Source organism: Piliocolobus tephrosceles, chromosome 1 (assembly GCF_002776525.5).
Source record: "Piliocolobus tephrosceles isolate RC106 chromosome 1, ASM277652v3, whole genome shotgun sequence".
Taxonomy (NCBI): Eukaryota; Metazoa; Chordata; class Mammalia; order Primates; family Cercopithecidae; genus Piliocolobus; species Piliocolobus tephrosceles.
Window position 1 is genome coordinate 158,733,908 of NC_045434.1, and position 18,732 is coordinate 158,752,639.

Sequence of the window (18,732 nt, forward strand, 5' to 3'; positions counted from 1 at the left end):
CCCTACTACTGTACAAGCCAATTCCTTGTCATAAATTCACACACACACACTACGCAGTGATCTCCTACTCCTACTTCTTTGACTGATCCTGACTGATACACACTGAATACCATGACTCTTCAAAATAATATTAATCATATTTAAGGTACTCTCTGTTCAAGGAGAGAACAAGGTAACAATTCAGAAAAACTTTCACATAAAAATAATTCAAGTTGAAGAGTTTTATTGTACAGAGCAATAGGTCTAAGTTACGTGGAAAATCCACTAAAGAAAAACACCTCGGCTGGGTGCAGTGGCTCACGCCTGTAATCCCAGCACTTTGGGAGGCCGAGGTGGGTGGATCACCTGAGGTCAGGAGTTCAAGACCAGCCTGGCCGAAATGATGAAACCTCATCTCTACTAAAATACAAAAATTAGCTGGCCACGGTGGCCGGCTCCTGTAATCCCAGCTACTCTGGAGGCTGAGGCAGGAGAATCACTTGAACCCAGGAGGCAGAGGTTGCAGTGAGCCGAGATCAAGCCACTGCACTCTATCTCAAAAGAGCCAGACTCCATCTCAAAAGAATAAAAAAAAGAGAAACAGAAAAATACCTCATTCCCTAATGATGCCAAATAAATGAAATAATACCATAATGCTTTTAAAGAGTAACTTATAAAATACTACATACAAACTTTGTTTCTCTTACCTCATTATTAATTGGATGTGACGTGGCAAAATATCCCTAATCTTCAGAAAGACATTGAAACTGCACCAAATATTGGCTACTTTATCCTTAAAAGAGATGTGTTAGCTTTACATTCTGGTGTTAATTGAAAGAAATATTAAAACCTATGAAGTACAGCCCAAAATCGCTAATAAATTTTTTGAGACGTGAAACTTTTAGTCACAATTATAACTAAATAGATTAAATCCTCCAGGAACATATATGCGCACACTGTCTCAAGCATTTTTCATTTTTGTGCAGGGCAGTTGATCAAAAGCAATGGCCCACCATAATCCAGACATTCGCAAATACTTAATAGTTTTCAAAGAGTAATGCACTATCCCTGAATACTAAAGTCATTCATCTTTGGAAATTTTTCTAAGAAACTTTTTTTCTGTAATTTATAGAATATATATTACATTTGACCCATTTTTATCACACAACTGAATTTACTTAAGAGCAACCTGCTAGCTACTAGCAATGACCAGAGCTAATTGCTAATAAATCAAAAAGTCTAAAGACATTAGCAGTTGGGGTAGGATCACTTTCAAAATTAAGTTTGTAACTACAGCTCTCATGCTGGTGAAATCATTCTCTACACAGCTGCTTGACTTACAGCTGTGCAGACTTAACATCAAAAAAGTAACTATCACTGACAACTATACCATCCCACTTTTCTCTGCTGGATCAAAGAAAATGCTCTTCAGATTTTGAAGGCAAGAAGTGAATGGAAGAGACTGGCAACACCATCAAACATGTCTGATACTCATTTTTATAATTATCATGATAAATGCCATTTCTGAAATGGAAGGTAAGGCAAATAATTAGGCAGCTTACATAGAGAGTTAAACTATTCCTTACGTAAGTGTTAGAGGTTATATAAAGAACAGGTTAGGAAAACAATTTTCAAAGTTCAAATCACAGTTCTGCTACATGCTAGTTACAGGAATCTTTGACCTCAGTTTTCTAATCTGTAAAGTGGGGACAATGGCTACCACAAAGCTACTGTAAAGATCAAATAAAATTACATGGAAATGTCTGGCACCTGCTAAGTGGTGGTTATAACAATAATGATTATTATCATCACTACCATCATCCTGTTGACATACAGTCACACATTTCTGTTCCTTCACAACACCAAACTCCCATCTTAGTTGCTTTCAAAATGCTGGTTCCATCTTCCTATAAGTCCATTGAAAGATATTCTATAGAAATTTATATATTCAAAACTTATGAAGATATGCTTTCAAAATTATTTTTAAAAGAAATGTTAGCAAATTATCTATAAATATGTTGTTTCTGTCTAACTTTATTAAAAGGCCTTTTTGTTTCAGAAAAATGGTTTGTTTAATTTAATTACCAAATCTAAATGATCAAATTATTCACATAATAAAAGTTTAACAAGAGTGATTAAACTAGCATTAAATGAAATGAAAGAGTCTCATTAAAAATTACTATGGATGAACGTTACATATCTCATAAGAAATTATGAGATCTTCCTGAAGCAAACATGATTATTAGTTTTACAAATAATTTCCTAAGACTGAAAACAGAATATAAACCAAAAAATTACACAGCTGTTAAAATTGTAGCTGAAACTTCTCATTCTGTCTTTCATTACAAACCCTATTTCATTACAAAAACATATAATTGAATTATGGATCTGATGATGGCATAAATATTACCTGTTGATGTAATGTACTAAAAAATGCCAGCTGAGCTAGGGGTAATATAATGGATTAAATAACTGGCAAGGTGCACACACCCTGTTGTCCCAGCTACTTAGGAGGCAAAGGCAGGAGAATCACTTGAGCCCAGGAGTTCAGGGCTGTAGTGCACCATGGTTGCCCCTGTGAATAGCCACTGTGCTCCAGCCTGGGCAACAGCAAGATCCTGTCTCAATCAACCAATTAATCAATCAAGCAATAACTGGCAAGGAATGATTACAGGAAGAAAGTAGGTGAAGTTCCTATTCCTTGTGTCTTCTACATGAAACCCCTAAAGGTCACAAGTAAGGTATAGTAACAGAAAGGAGAGGAAAGTTTTTAAACATGCCTCAAATAATCCACGATCAACCGGGAAGAGTCTTCTTAGAACCTGCAGGGTTTGTTCCCTTTCTGTAAAGAATGGCAGCCAGCAGAGAACGAAGGAAGCCACAACAGTACAAGCTAGCTTAACCAGCAACACAAACCTAAAACAAAAACAAAGGTAGGCAGTAAGATAGGGAAAGGTTAGTAATTCTGCAAAATCAACCTGAGTCTCACTGAACATAATACATGCAAACATATAGTAATGCCAAATCTATGTTACCAATATAGGCTTAAGATGGGAGTCTGCTCAAATCAGAGGTAAAAAAAAAAATTCACAACAGCTAAGATGTGCACTTCAACAAAAGGACTATTATCACCATCCTGATTAACATTTATGTTAGATATCATTCGTATAAGAATAAGGGAATGCACTCATGAAGAAAAATATCAAATGGGGATGTATTTCTAATAAGTATATAATGTAGTAAGCTCTAAAGCAATAAAATCCTACAGCAAAGTTCTAACTAGCCAATACACACTACCAGTAAATATGCATGAATTGATATATTTCTCTAGTTAGGAAAATTTAAAATAAAACACAGAACATGACTTAATCTCTCTCTTCCCACATACCCTATAGCCAAAGTATTTATAAGAAATCACCAAAAGGCAAAGTGAAAGATCACCTTACTCCAAGTAAGTATGCCAAAAACATTATCTGAAGTAAAGTTTTAGATTCTGGTGTTTAAAAGTCACTCACCCCTTTCCTTTGAGGCCTTTTTTAAAACACTTGCCAAGTAAAAAGCAAAAAAATGGCAAGGAGTGGTAAAGTTCCATCTGTTTATAATTTATAGCTAAGCAAAATGCCAGTGACCCCAGCAGGTCCCAGTCACAAGATACTCCAAGAACACCCCACAAAGCAAAGCCAAGACTCACAGAATTATATATGTTCCTGTGTCAAGGAAATTACCTTAATAATCTTTTAAAAAGATAGAGCTTTTAAAAAGCAAATCACATAAGAGATACGCTCTATGAAATGCAAGCTCATAGCATATCTCTTATGTGATTTTAAAATAACATATACAATGAAAGCTATTTCCCAATAGAAATTCAAAGTACTGAAGTGATAAACATGAAATTATGTATAATAGCATCAAATACATTAAATCTACTGCTAAACAGCAACGGATTTGTTTTGGTTTAAAAGAGCTCCGAAGATTTAAAACATAGTTTTGTTTCTGTTAGATTACTTCACAATATTATTATAACATACCAAAATCTAGAGAATAAAACAATGCTCCAACAGCAAGTTAACAAAAAACTTTACTGAGATCACTACACTTCCTCTATTATATGTATTAATAGTATAAAGTAATATATGTAGTTAATTAGCAACTAACAACACTGTTAATTAAAACAGTATCACAATTAGATTTTCAGTTCAAAATGGTGAGCTAGGCACTAATGTTTACCTCCTCTCCTTCCCGAGAGACTCTTAAAGTAATAAGAAAAGGAATTTAAAAGTATAAATTCGACCAGGAGTGGTGGCTCACACCTGTAAACTCGACACTTTGGAAGGCCAAGGCAGGAAGATTGCTTGAGCCAGGAGTTTGAGACCAACCTGAGCAACATGGCAAAACCCCGTCTCTACCAAAAAAAATTTTTAATTATCTTAGTGTGGTGGTGCAAGCCTGGAGTCCTAGTTATTCGAGAAGCTGAGGCAGGAGGACGGCTTGAGCCCAGGAAGTTGAGGCTGCCATGAGCTATGATCATGTCACTGCACTCTAGCTTGGGCAAGAGAGCAAGAAAACAAAAACAAACAAACAAAAAGTATAAATTCACAGCCATAAAGAGAACGGGAGGATCTTTTATAATAGATAAAGATTTCAACATATTTCTGGAAGACAGAAGTGATAACAAATAAAATAGAATGAAGGAAGCCACAGCTTAGAGTGTACACAGAGGAAACTCAGGGTAGCAAGAAGTCAATCCACCCTGCAAGACCCTAGAGAACTTTGGAAACACCAAGTAGGTTACAGTGTTTGAGTAGTATATGCAGAAGGAAACAAGAGATGAACTGAAAATCCCCAGAGGTAGAAGTCAAATCTTACCCCATTCCCACACAAAGATTATCTGGCAGCCAAACATTTACCCCAAGGCAACAAATGAGGGTGTATTTTTTTTTTCTGAAAAAATAAACTAAACTATCCAGGGCAGCCAGTGTAGAGGTTAGCACTATAATGCAAACCCCTCCACATTCTGACATGTAAGCATCTCAGTGTGTGGTGGCCAGCTTGTGGACCAATGATATATAGAAGTCATATGCAGGTGTTCTTGCCTTATTCTTAAATAAAAACAGATACACTAGGATCAAATAAACATTTATAGAAAACCTATCACAGAAAAAAAAAATGAAAGGGAAACTAAATGACCCTGAAAGAATTAAAATCACTCAGGGAATAACAGTAAAGAACTTTACCAAAAAAAAAAAAGTAGCAAATTCTAATTAGAAATTAAAAACACACCTAACAAAACAAATGAAATTTGATAGAAGTGTTGGGGATAAATTCAAGATAATCCAACCCATAAAACAAAAGATAAAGAGATGCAAAAGATCTAACATCTGACTAATACACTCAAGAAAGAAAAAAGTGAGAAAATCATCAAAGAAATAATGTAACAGAATTTAGCAGAACAGAAGAACATGAGTCTTCAAAATGTATGGACCCATATACAGTTTGGATATCCAAAACAATTGTGAAAAACACCTAAACAAATCACTGTAAAATTTCAGAACCACACAAATAAATTATAAAAATGATAATAGCAGCAACAAATGCCTATATAATGCTTAGTATCTCCCAAGAACTGTCTTAAGTGTTTTACAAATATTAATTCATTTAATTTTCAAACTAAGCTTACAAAGTTAGGGTTTGTTTCTATTATCCACATTTTGCAAATGAGAAAGGTACATAATGATTTAAAAATGTGTCCTTACAGCTGGGTGCAGTGGCTCATGCCTATAATCCCAGCACTTTGGGAGGCCAAGGTGGATGGATCACTTGAGGTCAGGAGTTTGAGACCAGCATGGCCAACATAGTGAAACCCCATCTCTACTAAAAATACAAAAATTAACTTGGCGTGGTGGCGCATGTCTATAATCCCAGCTACTTGGGAGGCTGAGGCAGGAGTATCTCTTGAACCCAGGAGGCGGAGGTTGCAGTGAGCCAAAATCACGCCATTGCATTCCAGCATGGGGGACAAGAGCGAAACTCCATCTCAAAAGAAAAAAATGTATCCTTACAAGGTAACATATGCCTGAAAGCTTTCAGACCTTAATTCAAATCACAGGGGACATACTACTACAAATTTTCCAGAATGGCTAAAACAAAAACCATTGACAGTTGATAAAGATGTAGAGCATCCGGAACTCTTACACCATTGTTATGAGAGTCTTAATTGGTACACACTGCTTAAAAACAATTTGGGGGCCGGGCGCGGTGGCTCAAGCCTGTAATCCCAGCACTTTGGGAGGCCGAGACGGGCGGATCACAAGGTCAGGAGATCGAGACCATCCTGGCTAACCTGGTGAAACCCCGTCTCTACTAAAAAAAAAAAAAACTAGCTGGGTGAGGTGGCAGGCGCCTGTGGTCCCAGCTACTGGGGAGGCTGAGGCAGGAGAATGGCGTAAACCCGGGAGGCGGAGCTTGCCATGAGCTGAGATCCGGCCACTGCACTCCAGCCTGGGCGACAGAGCGAGACTCCGTCTCAAAAAAAAAAAAAAAACAATTTGGGATTATCTAAAAATGGACATGTGCACACCTTATAATGCAACAATTCCACTCATAAGAGGAATGTTTATATGTGTACAAGGAGATATTTATAAGATGTTCATGGCAGCATTATTCATCATAGCCCAAACCGGGAAACAACCCAAATTACTCTCTCAGTGATAGAAATCACATGTATTCATGCAATGATACATCACATGTATCACATGAATATCATAAAGCAGTGAAAGTGAATACTGAATTCACTTTCATAGATTTTTAACAAACTGCAGCTACACACGACTACATGAATACATCTTATAAACAAAATGTTTAGCCCAAAACATCAAACACAAAACAATACTTACTGTGTTGTCTCTTTTATATAAAATTCAAAAAAGGGGAAAACTATAGTGTTAGTAGTTAGTTCAGGGGTACCATTTGAAAAGGAGGAGGGAGAAGGATGGGGAGGTGGACAAGGGTAATTTTTGGATACTAGTAATGTTCTATTTCTTGACATGAGTGGTAGTTTGCCAACTCACTGAGCTGCACATTTATATTTTGCATAGTTTTCTGTATGAGTGTCATATTTCAAAGTAAATATAGTTTTAAAACTCTGGTAAATAACTTTTTTTCCTTTTCTATCACTGTTCTTGATATTATCAGAGTATTTGATAGCCATGATCCCATAAGCAATGCCAAAATTTTTAAAAAACTAAATTAGTAAAGTGGACAGAATATAAAATATATGATAAAAACAACTACAGACTTGAATATCATTTATTTGTAAGTCCTTTGACAGACATATCTATTAGTTTTATTATAACTAAAACAAGACTGGCATCAAAAGGAAAAGCTATTAATTAAATAATCATGTTGCTGTGTAATGTCATCTTTTTTTTCCTTTAAGAGAGATGGAGACGGGTAATAATATTCGATACCTTATAAGACAAATTGGATGGATATATACAGATTTTTATCAATTTATTCTCTAATCTAAGCTTTGTTTGTTTGAATGTTCCTTATTTTAATCATCAAAAAATACACATACAAAAGCCATATTTTGATTATTCAGTTTTAGTTTCCTGAAGCTTCTGGCTACTACTATCTGATAGAAAAAAATATTTTAAAACTCATAAAACTGTGAGATCATTTTCCTTTTTTCATGTCAGACAGCATTTGCAAAGGATAAAAGACATCTTACACTTTAGAATTATAAGAGTATAACCATACTTGGCACTCTTTTGCCACCTCCCCAGAAAGAGCTAATCATTTACCAACATTCTGTTCCCAAGCGAAACAATATGAAAAAGCAATTCTACTTTTAATAAATATGTACTTTACTCTTCAAATAAAAGCTTAGTGAAGAGATTCTTTTATATTATTGTGAAATAGTTCATATAAGCACACTATCAAATAAGACATTACTACATGACAGCATTGTACACATTCAGTCTAGATTTCATAATATGCAACTGACTTCATTTCTACATTAGTAAAGGATACTGAAAATGTCCATAGTCTATAAGAATAAGGCCTGGATACAGCAAGATGCATAACGCATTAGCAATCTGTAAAGAAAAATATTGTGAGATAAGAAAGTAATCTGTTACACATTCAAGCAGAGTAAAAGCGTGGTTTTTATCTAACACATTAGCAAATGTTCCCCTTTTCCAGAGGTGTTATACTTTCTTTTTATAAAATATTCAATTTTTATAAAACAACTCTTTAGACAATGAAGTTTTCATGGAGGTGACATGGGACACTTCCATAAAAAGGAAAAAAAAATCACTAAAAGGTTTTGTCAGAGGAAGTACTTCCAGATATACAAATTGGAGAAGTCAATCTAACATTAACCTATCTAAAATGACCAAAAATAATATTTGATAACTATGAATTGAGAATATACAACAACTTTTCAAAATGCCTTTCAGTTTGGTCAATCTCATAAGCCAGCTCAAAATTCAGCTTTACCAGTTAAGTAACAAATTCAGCATGGCATGCAGTCCAGTACTACGTAACTTCCAAAATTCAGTATATCTTAGTAGTACACTAAAATAATTACTGTAAGATAAGTTGATGTTTTTGAAGTGAAAATTGATAGAGATACAATATTCCTAATTACTCTCTTTCCAAAAGCATGGCTTCCCTAAGGTCTATACTTAATAGTTAGACTAATAAAGAATACATTTCAGAGATGAACTGTCAGGCTGCTTTAAAACCTACCTTTTTCTTAGTTGAGATGTCTTTTAAACAACAACAGTACAAAACCACTGCAGGTATGTAAATCAGCAGATCAGCAATTAAAACTGAAAACACAAGGAAATAATTTTAAACATGAGTCCATCAGGATTTACAGCTACCCATCAACTGCCTCCCTTCCACCAACGCTGATTGAGAATTCATTAACACAAGGTTCTTGCCCCACTATGGACAAGTCCTTTACACAGTCAGCCCTTTTCAGTTCCTTCAGCTGTGACTAATTTCAACTGCTGTATTGCCAAGGAGTCTCTTAACTTTCTCTAACAAATTCACATATTTAATCAATCAGATGTATCCAACATTCTCTCTTTGTTCTGACTTGGACTTAAAAATTAAAAATATTCAAAGCAAGGAAATATTTTTTTCCTCAATCTATATACTCTAAATTTTCTAGCATAAAGAATAACTGAAATGTAGTGATATGTAAGAAAATATTTTTAAAATGTTAGTCTTTATTGAAAAAATATAAACTTCTGCTAATTAATGCATATAAAGAGCTTGAGAAACCCAAGTGAGGAGAAAACTGAAAAAAAATAGTAAAAAAAAAAGAAAAGAAAAGAAAGAAAAGCAATTCATAATTTTCAACATGCAGTCCTTTAGAACAAAGAAAAATGTATACCTAAGTTCTTCAGATGTATAACATAGCTGTCTAAAGAGCTTATTTTTTTCTTATACCTCACTAAGTATAGTGTTGAGAAAAAGGTAAGTGACAGTAAACTGTCTGCAATCTATCAATATGTTCAGCTCCAAATGCCACATTAAAGACGACTCTCACAAACTGGAACACACCCAAAGGACTGGTCAGACAGAGACCTCAAAACCATAATCACATTTAACAAACTGCTCATCTAAGGAAAAGCTGACGTATATAGGAATCTTTAACTTAGAGAAGAGGTGACTTCAAATTCCTGTAGGATGTTAGGGACATAAGGGATCAGACTTGTTCTCTGTAACCCTGGAAAACAGAATCTGTAATGACTGGTGCAAGTTCAATTTAGGAGGGTCATTTTTAATGATTGGAGCTCTATGAAAACAGAATAGACTGTCTCTAAAGGTTGTGAGTTCCCTGCAAGTATAGATGTTGGTTCAGAAGCCAAATTATCACATGGTGAGTTTGTGGTTCAGAAAGGATTAAAGCATTGGAGGAGAAAGGGCAGTGGTGTGGGAGAGGGAAAGACAGGCAAAACAGGTTATCTCTTGGGCCTAACATTCCATGACTGGATGAATTGTAAGGAGAACAAACTCTGACTACATTTACACTAATTAAGGAAAAGGACTGGGCTAGCATTAAAGCATAAGTCATGTAAAGCTTTTAAAGAAATCTAAGCTTATTACTTTCAAACTCCTGCAACAGCACACACAGATGCTCAATAAACATTTGTTGAGTGGATTATTGAATTTAGAAACTGCACAACTACGCAGATAACAACTGCAAGGTTTGCTTTAAGAAAAAATGAAAGAGATTTAGAATTAGGATATTAAAGCACACCCTAAAAATCTAAAGATTCAATTTATAGCTATCTGATCTCAAGTAAAGCTATTTGCTTCATTTAACTGTGCCTCACTCAGTTTTCTCAGCTTAAAATAAGAATAATAGTATTTATCTCACTTGGGTGTTCAAAGAATTAAGTCAGATAAAAAATGTAAAGCACCCAGAATTATTCCTTTCTACTCTTTCATGTTTTAACTTACATATACATTTGGTCTTGGATCGTGTATACAAATATATGTGTATGTGTAATTGCACAATTTTAAAGTCAGTAAGAACAATAATAGTACCTTTACTAGTTTGTCCAAAAATTTTTAAAAATCAAATTTTACATCCAGTACCTATTGCACTTTTACCTGTTGTACGCATGAAGAGCTTATGTGCCTGACTCTCATATCCACGTGACGTATGGAGAGCAATCCAGTCTGGATTTATAAACTTTGCCCTGCAAATCAAAGCATATATACAGATACTTCATTCCTCATAACATTTAGCAATAAAAATATTTAAAGATGTATGGATTTATTAATATTTTGAGAATTGGCCATTTCTCTTATAAAGCAACAGAGTCGATGCTTAAGTTTTACTCTATTTAATCATGTGAAACTGACTTAAGCTATAAAAAAAGCATCTGCATTGCTTATCTTCCAACAAAACTATGTAAGGTGTAACTACAAGCCCTATCTTCACAGTTCTTCCAGTGTAAAAACAATTTGGCAGGTCACATTTCATGTACTAAACACATACTTTGTAAAAAGCAATATGCTAGTGTTGATCAGAGGATCACGTTTATAACTATAATATTTTAGTTATCATAACAATTGGCTACAGTAAACAATTATAATAATCATAAATCATTACATAAAACTAAACACAATTCTTAAAGATAAATGAAATTTTAAACCATATCACAATTACCCTGAATACTGTAATGATGTTTGAGAGTTTATTTTCAATCCATGAAGCTTATTTTTGCAAATATGAAATATACTCATAACGACACTGCATAACGACATTTCAATCAACAATGGACCATATGTAGGACAATGATCCCATAAGATTACATTACCATTTTTTACTCTAGCTATGTGCTGATATGTTTAAATATACAAATATCATTGTGTTACAACTGCCTACAGTATTCAGTACAGTGACATGCTATACAGGTTTGTAGCCTAGGAACAACAGGCTATGCTATAGAGCCTAGATATAGTAGGCTATACCATTTGCCTCCTAAAGTACCCTCTATGATGTCTGCACAATGATGAAATCACCTAACCATACATTTCTCAGAATGTATCCCCATCGTGAAGTGACATACGGCTGTAAAGTTGAAATTAAACAAGGAAGATGAGTTCACGAGATATTTGAAGAGGTTCCTCAAATTTTTGCTGACACACTTCAAATCTAAGATAGAATACCACTACAGAGTAGAACTGGGTCTCTACAAAAACAGAAGTTCTTCATCTTCTATAACTATTCAATTTCTTTAAAAGGATGAGGAATTCCCATTTGGATCTTAAATCACAAATAAAACACTATAGTTATTCTAGTTTCTAACTTGACAGATTAGTCAGTAACCATTTGGATCTATATTTTTCATTTACTTTGAGCTGTTCCAGAAAAAAAAAGTTCTTATACACAACTAACACATATTAGATATATTTCTCAGTAGTTCACACGTACGGATAACATCTCTACTTCAAAACTAGTTTTTTTGCATTTCTTGTGAGATGTCCTCCAAAAAAATTATAGAAAAGTTCAAACTTTGATAGTTCTTTTTTTTTTTTTGAGATGGAGTCTCACTGTGCTGCCCAGGCAGGAGTGCAGTGGCGTGATCTCAGTTCACTGCAACCTCTGCCTCCCAGGTTCAAGCAATTCTCCTGCCTCAGCCTCCCAAGTAGCTGGGACTACAGGCATGTGCTACCATGTCTGACTAATTTTTGTATTTTCAGTAGAGACGGGGTTTCACCATGTTAGCTAGGATGGTCTAAATCTCCTGACCTCGTGATCCACCCACCTCAGCCTCCCACAGTGCTGGGATTACAGGTGTGAGCCACCATTCCCGGCCAACAGTTATATCTTAAAACCCATTTGTAATATACAATAGTAGCGGCTGGGTGCGGTGGCTCATGCCTGTAATCCCAGCACTTTGGGAGGCTGAGGCGGGCATATCACTTAAGGTCAGGAGTTTGAGACCAGCCTGGCCAACATGGTGAAACCCTGTCTCTACTAAAAATACAAAAATTAGCCGGGCGTGGTGGTGGGTGCCTATAGTCCCAGCTACTCAGGAGGCAAGGCAGGAGAACTGCTTGAGCCTGGGAGGTGGAGGTTTCAGTAAGCCAAGATTGCACCACTGTACTCCAGCCTGGGCTACGGAGCGAGACTCCGTCTCAAAAAAAATTAAAAAAAAAAAAAAAAATACAATAGCAGCTATAAGCAATCTCTCCTCTAGTCAAGAAAGCCCCATCACACTGCTTCTTACTAAATCTGCCAAGGGCATAAAAATTTAGAGTTACATTAAGAAAGAAAAACTTACACATATGCACATAGGAGACTATGATAAGCTGTAAGAGGTGGGTAATCCAATCCCCAGTACTGTAAATTGTTATCACTGCTGTTAAAATACCTGAAAAAAAAAGAAAGAAGAAAGCACCATTCCGTTAGTCAATATTCAAGAAGTAGACTTATAATTTAACATCATTTATTTAAGCTTAATAATGTAATTTACTAATTATTAAGCTATTAACAATTAAGCCATGTCAATAGACACAAACCAGGACTCTCCTAGGCAAACTGGGATTTACCGTCATCCTATTATTAGTAGACTTCATCAATGACTAACACTTATACAACAAAAAATATGCAACAACCAAAAGAATAGGACTGTTTGCAACCAATTCAACCAACATGTAATGAGAGCCTTGTTACATGCAAGGTTCTCTGAATTTTAGGAAGACAACTAGGTCTAACATCCACAAATTGATAGGCTCCTCTGGTTGGCCAGAATGTGAAGGAACTATACACAATTATCATGACTCAAGGAATAAAAATTAAGTTAACATAATTTCTTAATCACGTCCTTTATAACTAGGCAGCTTCTTCTTCAATTTATTTTCTCAATCATAAGAATACTTTACAACAGTGGAAGCCAAACTATATAACCTACAAATAACCATTGTTCATAAGCTTATTTCTTTTTGAGACAGAGTCTTGCTCTGTCACCCAGGCTGGAGTGCAGTGGTGCAATCTCCGCCCACTGCAACTTCCGCCTCCTGGGTTTTTTTTTTAAAGCGATTCTTCTGCCTCAGCCTCCCAAGTAGCTTTGATTACAGGCACCTACCACCAGGCCCGGCTAATTTTTGTATTTTTAGTATAGACGGGGTTTCACCATGTTGGCCAGGCTGGTCTTGATCTCCTGACCTCAAGTGATCCACCCGCCTCGGCCTCCCAAAGTGCTGGGATTACAGGTGTGAGCCACCATGCCTGGCCTAACTTATTTCAAATGGGTCACAATTCCTCACTGTCACAATCTCCTACTTTTTGAATTAAAAATATTTCTTTAAATTAGCATTCAACATGATCCCATCAAATAACTTATTAATCATCTTCGGAAGGTCTACTCTTCTTAGTGTTGGCTACATAAAACATAGGTTTGTATGGAAGAGATGGGGATTAAAATTATCAAGGCATGCTAGACAGCCAAGACATCTGGGCATAGAGTACTACAGTATGGTACAGCTGGTGGCCACTGTCCCTCCAGAAACATCCATGTGAACAATCTTGGGTTCCATGTCTGGCTGGGACTTGAAGCCAAGAAGCAGCGAGTCTAAGAATCTCTGGGTTAGTTGGAGCCCCTTTTGGCAGCTTGAATCTGGGAAACTGGGCCAGGCAAATAATGGAGACCAAAGGACCCACTTGTCTAGACAGAGATACCTGAAGACAGGCACCAATTGTGTCATTTCCAAATTCATGTTACTACATAGCATAAAGTTTTATTGTATCAGCCTCAGAGCTATTGAAGCATTGAGTTAAACAAGTAAAGCTGTAAGGTCAGTGACTGCCACAAAGTGCTCAATAGTAGTTCCAATTGGCTGCTAGCCACAAAACAACTAAGATGGATACAGCAATGGAAAACCATCAAGTAATTCAAGAATCACATTTTGTCCAATACAACTTGATTTGGTTTTCAGCTTCTGAAAATAGACAAAACCTATTTTTTCATTTAGTTTAACCTTGAGATCCACTGGAGATGAGTAGAAGAGGCACTGACAGTAAGCTGTAAGCATGCAATGATATATACTAAAAATAAAGTGATTGGTTGGATTAGGAGGAAAAAAATCCAGGGTTTATAACAGTGCTCCCCTTTCTTATGGAAATTCATAAAGTAGAAGAAAGAGGCATAAAAGAAGATAGCTTAAAAGTGTTTCATGTAAAGCATCAAAATATATCAGTAGGAACAAAGCAATTAATTGATACTCCTGCTTTATATACTATTATATATATAATTTTTTTTTTTTTTTGAGACAGAGTTTCACTCTTGTTGCCCAGGCTAGAGTGCAATGGTGCAATCTCGGCTCACTGCAATCTCCGCCTCCTGTGTTCAAGCAATTCTCCTGCCTCAGCCTCCTGAGTAGCTGGGATTACAGGCATGTGCCACCATGCCCGGCTGATTTTGTATTTTTAATAGAGATGGGGTTTCTCCATGTTGGTCAAGCTGGTCTCGAACTCCTGACCTCATGATCTGCCCGCCTTGGTCTCCCAAAGTGCTGGGATTACAGGCGTGAGCCACTGCGCCCGGCCTTACTTTAGATATATTAATACCTGAAAAGTTGTCTAAATACAATTTCTACATTGAAATGCATTTTCCCACTGAACATCTCAGTATATATTTAGTACGTTAAAAAAAAAAAAAAAAAACTGGCTGCCACACAAATTATAAAATTACATCCAGGAGTGTTACCATTAACTTTAAGATGTAGTTTTCTCTAACAACCCACAGAGTCATAATTGGTATTTTTATTTAAAGAAAAAAAATTTTAACTTGAAAGAGTTTCAAAGTTACAGAAAAGTTGCAAGAACAGTTCAGAGAACTTACATATATCAAAATGTATAAAGTTTTATAAGACAACAGACACCATTTAAAGAACAAGACAAGAACAAACAGAAAAAAGACTTCTTTTTATACACTCATACACACACATGAGGAAAATGATTAAAGTGTACAATACTGTTGTGGTAGAGAGACTTTAATGTCACCATGGAGAACACCATCTCCTGGTGTTCAGACCCCTGCATGCGTACAATTCCCTCCCCTTGAGTGTAGGCAAGACCTGTGACTTGCATCTAACTAATACAATATGGTAAATGTGACAGGATATCACTCTTGTGCTTCTGTTTCATGTATACGTAAGATTCTGTCTTGCCAGCGATATACTAGACAGAATGCCTCTCACTGACTTTAAAGAAGCAAGCTGGCATGTTTTAGTGCATGGCCATGTTGGAGAAGCCACATAGCAACAAACGGCATGTGAGCTATAGAAGCCAAGAATGGCTCCCAACAAGAAACTGAAGCCCTCACTCTTGCAAATGCAAGGAAACAAATTCTGCCAACAGGCTGAGGAAACTTGGACCATGGATCCTTCTCCAGTTGAGCCTCTAATAAGTCTGCAGCCCAGCTGACACCTGGATGATAGCCTTCTGAGACTCTGAGCAGAATACCTAGCTAAGCTGTGCCCAAACTCCTGATCTAAAGAAACTGCGATAATAAATGTGTGTTTAAGCAATTAGCATTTGGGGGTCATTCATTACACAGCATAGAAAATTACTGGAACTATTTAAAAATCATACAAATCATTACAAAAATGATCATCCATTACAAATGCGGGGGAAAGAAATGAACAAGAAATTTTGAAAAGAAATGCAATTATCAATAAATATGTTAAAAGATGCTGAGGTCACAGTTACTCAAGGAAATGCCAGTTTTAAAAGTCTAGTATTGTTAAATGTTGGTCAGGGTATGTAGAAAGAGATATTCTGGTGTTACTTTAGAGCTTCCACTTCTAGGAATCTACCTAGAAAAAATGTGCACATAAGAAAGAGATTTTATTTAATCATTCCCCTACTAAGAGACATTTAAAGTGCTTCGGGTTCCTCTTCCATTGAAACACTCCAAACTCTGACGAGGGAATGGGACAACCTATCAATAGAAAACTCAATGTTAAGTTCTTGCATAAAACTCTCTGATAAAGGGCCTATATAAAAGCAGTAGCCAAAGCAGTCAACAATATAATATGAACAGTTTATATAGCCAGTCTCTAAGAGAATAACCTACCAGCCATCTAGTAAGTCAATAAGTAATGTCATCACTGTTATCAGCATATGTTCAATAAAAATGACACAGGCATGAATTTCTGATGCTATAACCACAGCTAACATTTATTAAGAGTTCATTACATGCTAGGGACTGGCCTAAGTGCTTTACATGTATCATTTTATTCAGTCCTCACAATAACCCAGTGAAATATGCAGTCTATTATTTTCATTCTACAAGTGATAAAACTGTGGTTGAGAAAGTTAAATAATTTGCCAAAGGTCACACAGCTAATAAATAGCAGAGCTGGGATCTGAACTCAGACAGTCTGACTCTAGCACCTACACTCTTTACCACTAAGCTACTGCTATTTTATACTTCAGGTAGACTTGTATATAAAATTAAGGTTAATCACCACTGCTCAATTATGATAGAGAGCAATAGTAATTAATAAAACTTTCTATAAAGTTCTCTGAGTTCTGAGAAACAGAAGGTTCGCTATATACTGTATCATAAAACCAATGAAGGGTAGAGCTGACCTCCTCCTTCATAATACAAAGAGAAAGCTACGGAAATGAGACCATATGAAAACGAACACCTAAGCCGCACATGGTGGCTCAGGCCTGTAATCTCAACACTTTGGGAGGCCAAGGTGGGTGGATCACGAGGTTAGGAGTTCAAAACCAGCCTTGCCAAAATGGTGAAACCCCGTCTTTACTAAAAACTACAAAAATTAGCCAGGCGTGGTGGCAGGTGCCTGTAATCCCAGCTACTTGGGAGGCTGAGGCAGGAGAATCGCTTGAACCTGGGCGGCAGAGGTTGCAATAAGCTGAGATCGCACCACTGCACTCCAGCCTGGGCAACAGAGTGACACTCCATCTCACAAAAAAAAAAGAAAGAAAACGAACACCTAAATACTCATTCCTTCCACAAATTTTTATTGAGGGTCGACAATGTGCCATGCCCTATACTAGATGCAGGGTATTCAAAGGTGAACCAAAAGGACATATGTGAAATTTTCAGAGTTGAAAACAAGTCCTATTATTGTAGACTTCTCCCTTTGGTCCCCTTTGCAGCTCTGCAAATTCAGCCATCAGCTACAGCCAAAGCTCTCTTCTATTTTTATCTATAGGTACAATCATAGTGATCTTTTGCAAGAGAAACAGTGGATGAGGGAACAGGGAAGAAATGTTTTTAGCCTATGATGGTGCTTTCATAATTTATGTCCAGAGGACATATAGATATTCAGAGTTTTATCATCAACGTTCTAGTTCAGCATCATAGCCCACCTAACTAAGTATACGAATTAACTTTCAGGACTATCAAATTTCAAGACAGGCCTACAAAATGCAAGGCAATACATATGTGGCACCAGTATACAAGAGATGAGGATGTTCAAGATGAAGAAAATAGCGTGTTGTCCTTTTAAATATCTTCAAACAATCCATATTAACTATGATAAACAAGAAAACCAAGTTAAAATTATCATACCACTGTTTGACTGGTAAATTAAAAGTAATTTCTTGCCAGTGTCTCTGGGCTTCATAATCACCGAACATAGGTGGTTTTCCAGCACCTAAGATCAAAGGTAAAAAGAGCAAAACAACAATGTACTTTAGTATTATCAGTGATTTTTATTTCCTTATGAAAATTGTCTAAATTAAGGCAGTGTAGGTTACAGAAAGAACACAGGAGTTACCGAAAAAGTCAGAGAGGTAAAGTCTGAATCCTAGCACTGCTGGCACACTCCTGGGTGACAATGGGCAAATTACTTAATCTCCCTAAACTTCAGCACATTAAAAACAGGATCAATACAACTTCCCTACTGAGGACTACTGGAATAAATAAGATAATGGATATAAAATACCCAGCATAGTACCTGGCACGCAGAAAACATTCAATAAATAGAAACTATTGTTAACATTACAATTATCCCTCAGTATCTGTGGGGGATTCATTCCAGGACCCCCCACTACCACAGATACCAAACTTCATGGATGCTCATCCCTTATATAGTATGCCATAGTATTTGCATGTAACCTCTGCTCATTCTCTTGTATACTTTAAATCATCTTTACATTACTTATAATATCTAACAATATAAAATGCTACATAAATAGTCGTTATACTATATTGTTTAGGAGATAATGACAAGGGGAAAAAA

The 18,732-nt window shown here is 36.2% G+C and overlaps 1 protein-coding gene across 4 annotated transcripts in view; it reads right to left on the reverse strand.

The window, feature by feature from the left end:
* ALG6 (ALG6 alpha-1,3-glucosyltransferase) overlaps nucleotides 1-18,732 on the reverse strand; it is a 69,295-nt gene that overhangs the window by 23,768 nt on the left and 26,795 nt on the right. For all 4 annotated transcript variants that reach the window (XM_023210410.1, XM_023210418.2, XM_026454149.1 and 1 more), the window contains 8 exons: nucleotides 18,060-18,144; nucleotides 12,795-12,884; nucleotides 10,612-10,700; nucleotides 8,731-8,813; nucleotides 8,011-8,075; nucleotides 3,495-3,680; nucleotides 2,760-2,895; nucleotides 687-772 (listed from right to left, as the gene is read on the reverse strand). In XM_023210410.1, coding sequence (XP_023066178.1) covers nucleotides 687-772; nucleotides 2,760-2,895; nucleotides 3,495-3,680; nucleotides 8,011-8,075; nucleotides 8,731-8,813; nucleotides 10,612-10,700; nucleotides 12,795-12,884; nucleotides 18,060-18,144 — 820 coding nt within the window. The remainder of the gene's footprint in view (nucleotides 1-686; nucleotides 773-2,759; nucleotides 2,896-3,494; nucleotides 3,681-8,010; nucleotides 8,076-8,730; nucleotides 8,814-10,611; nucleotides 10,701-12,794; nucleotides 12,885-18,059; nucleotides 18,145-18,732) is intronic.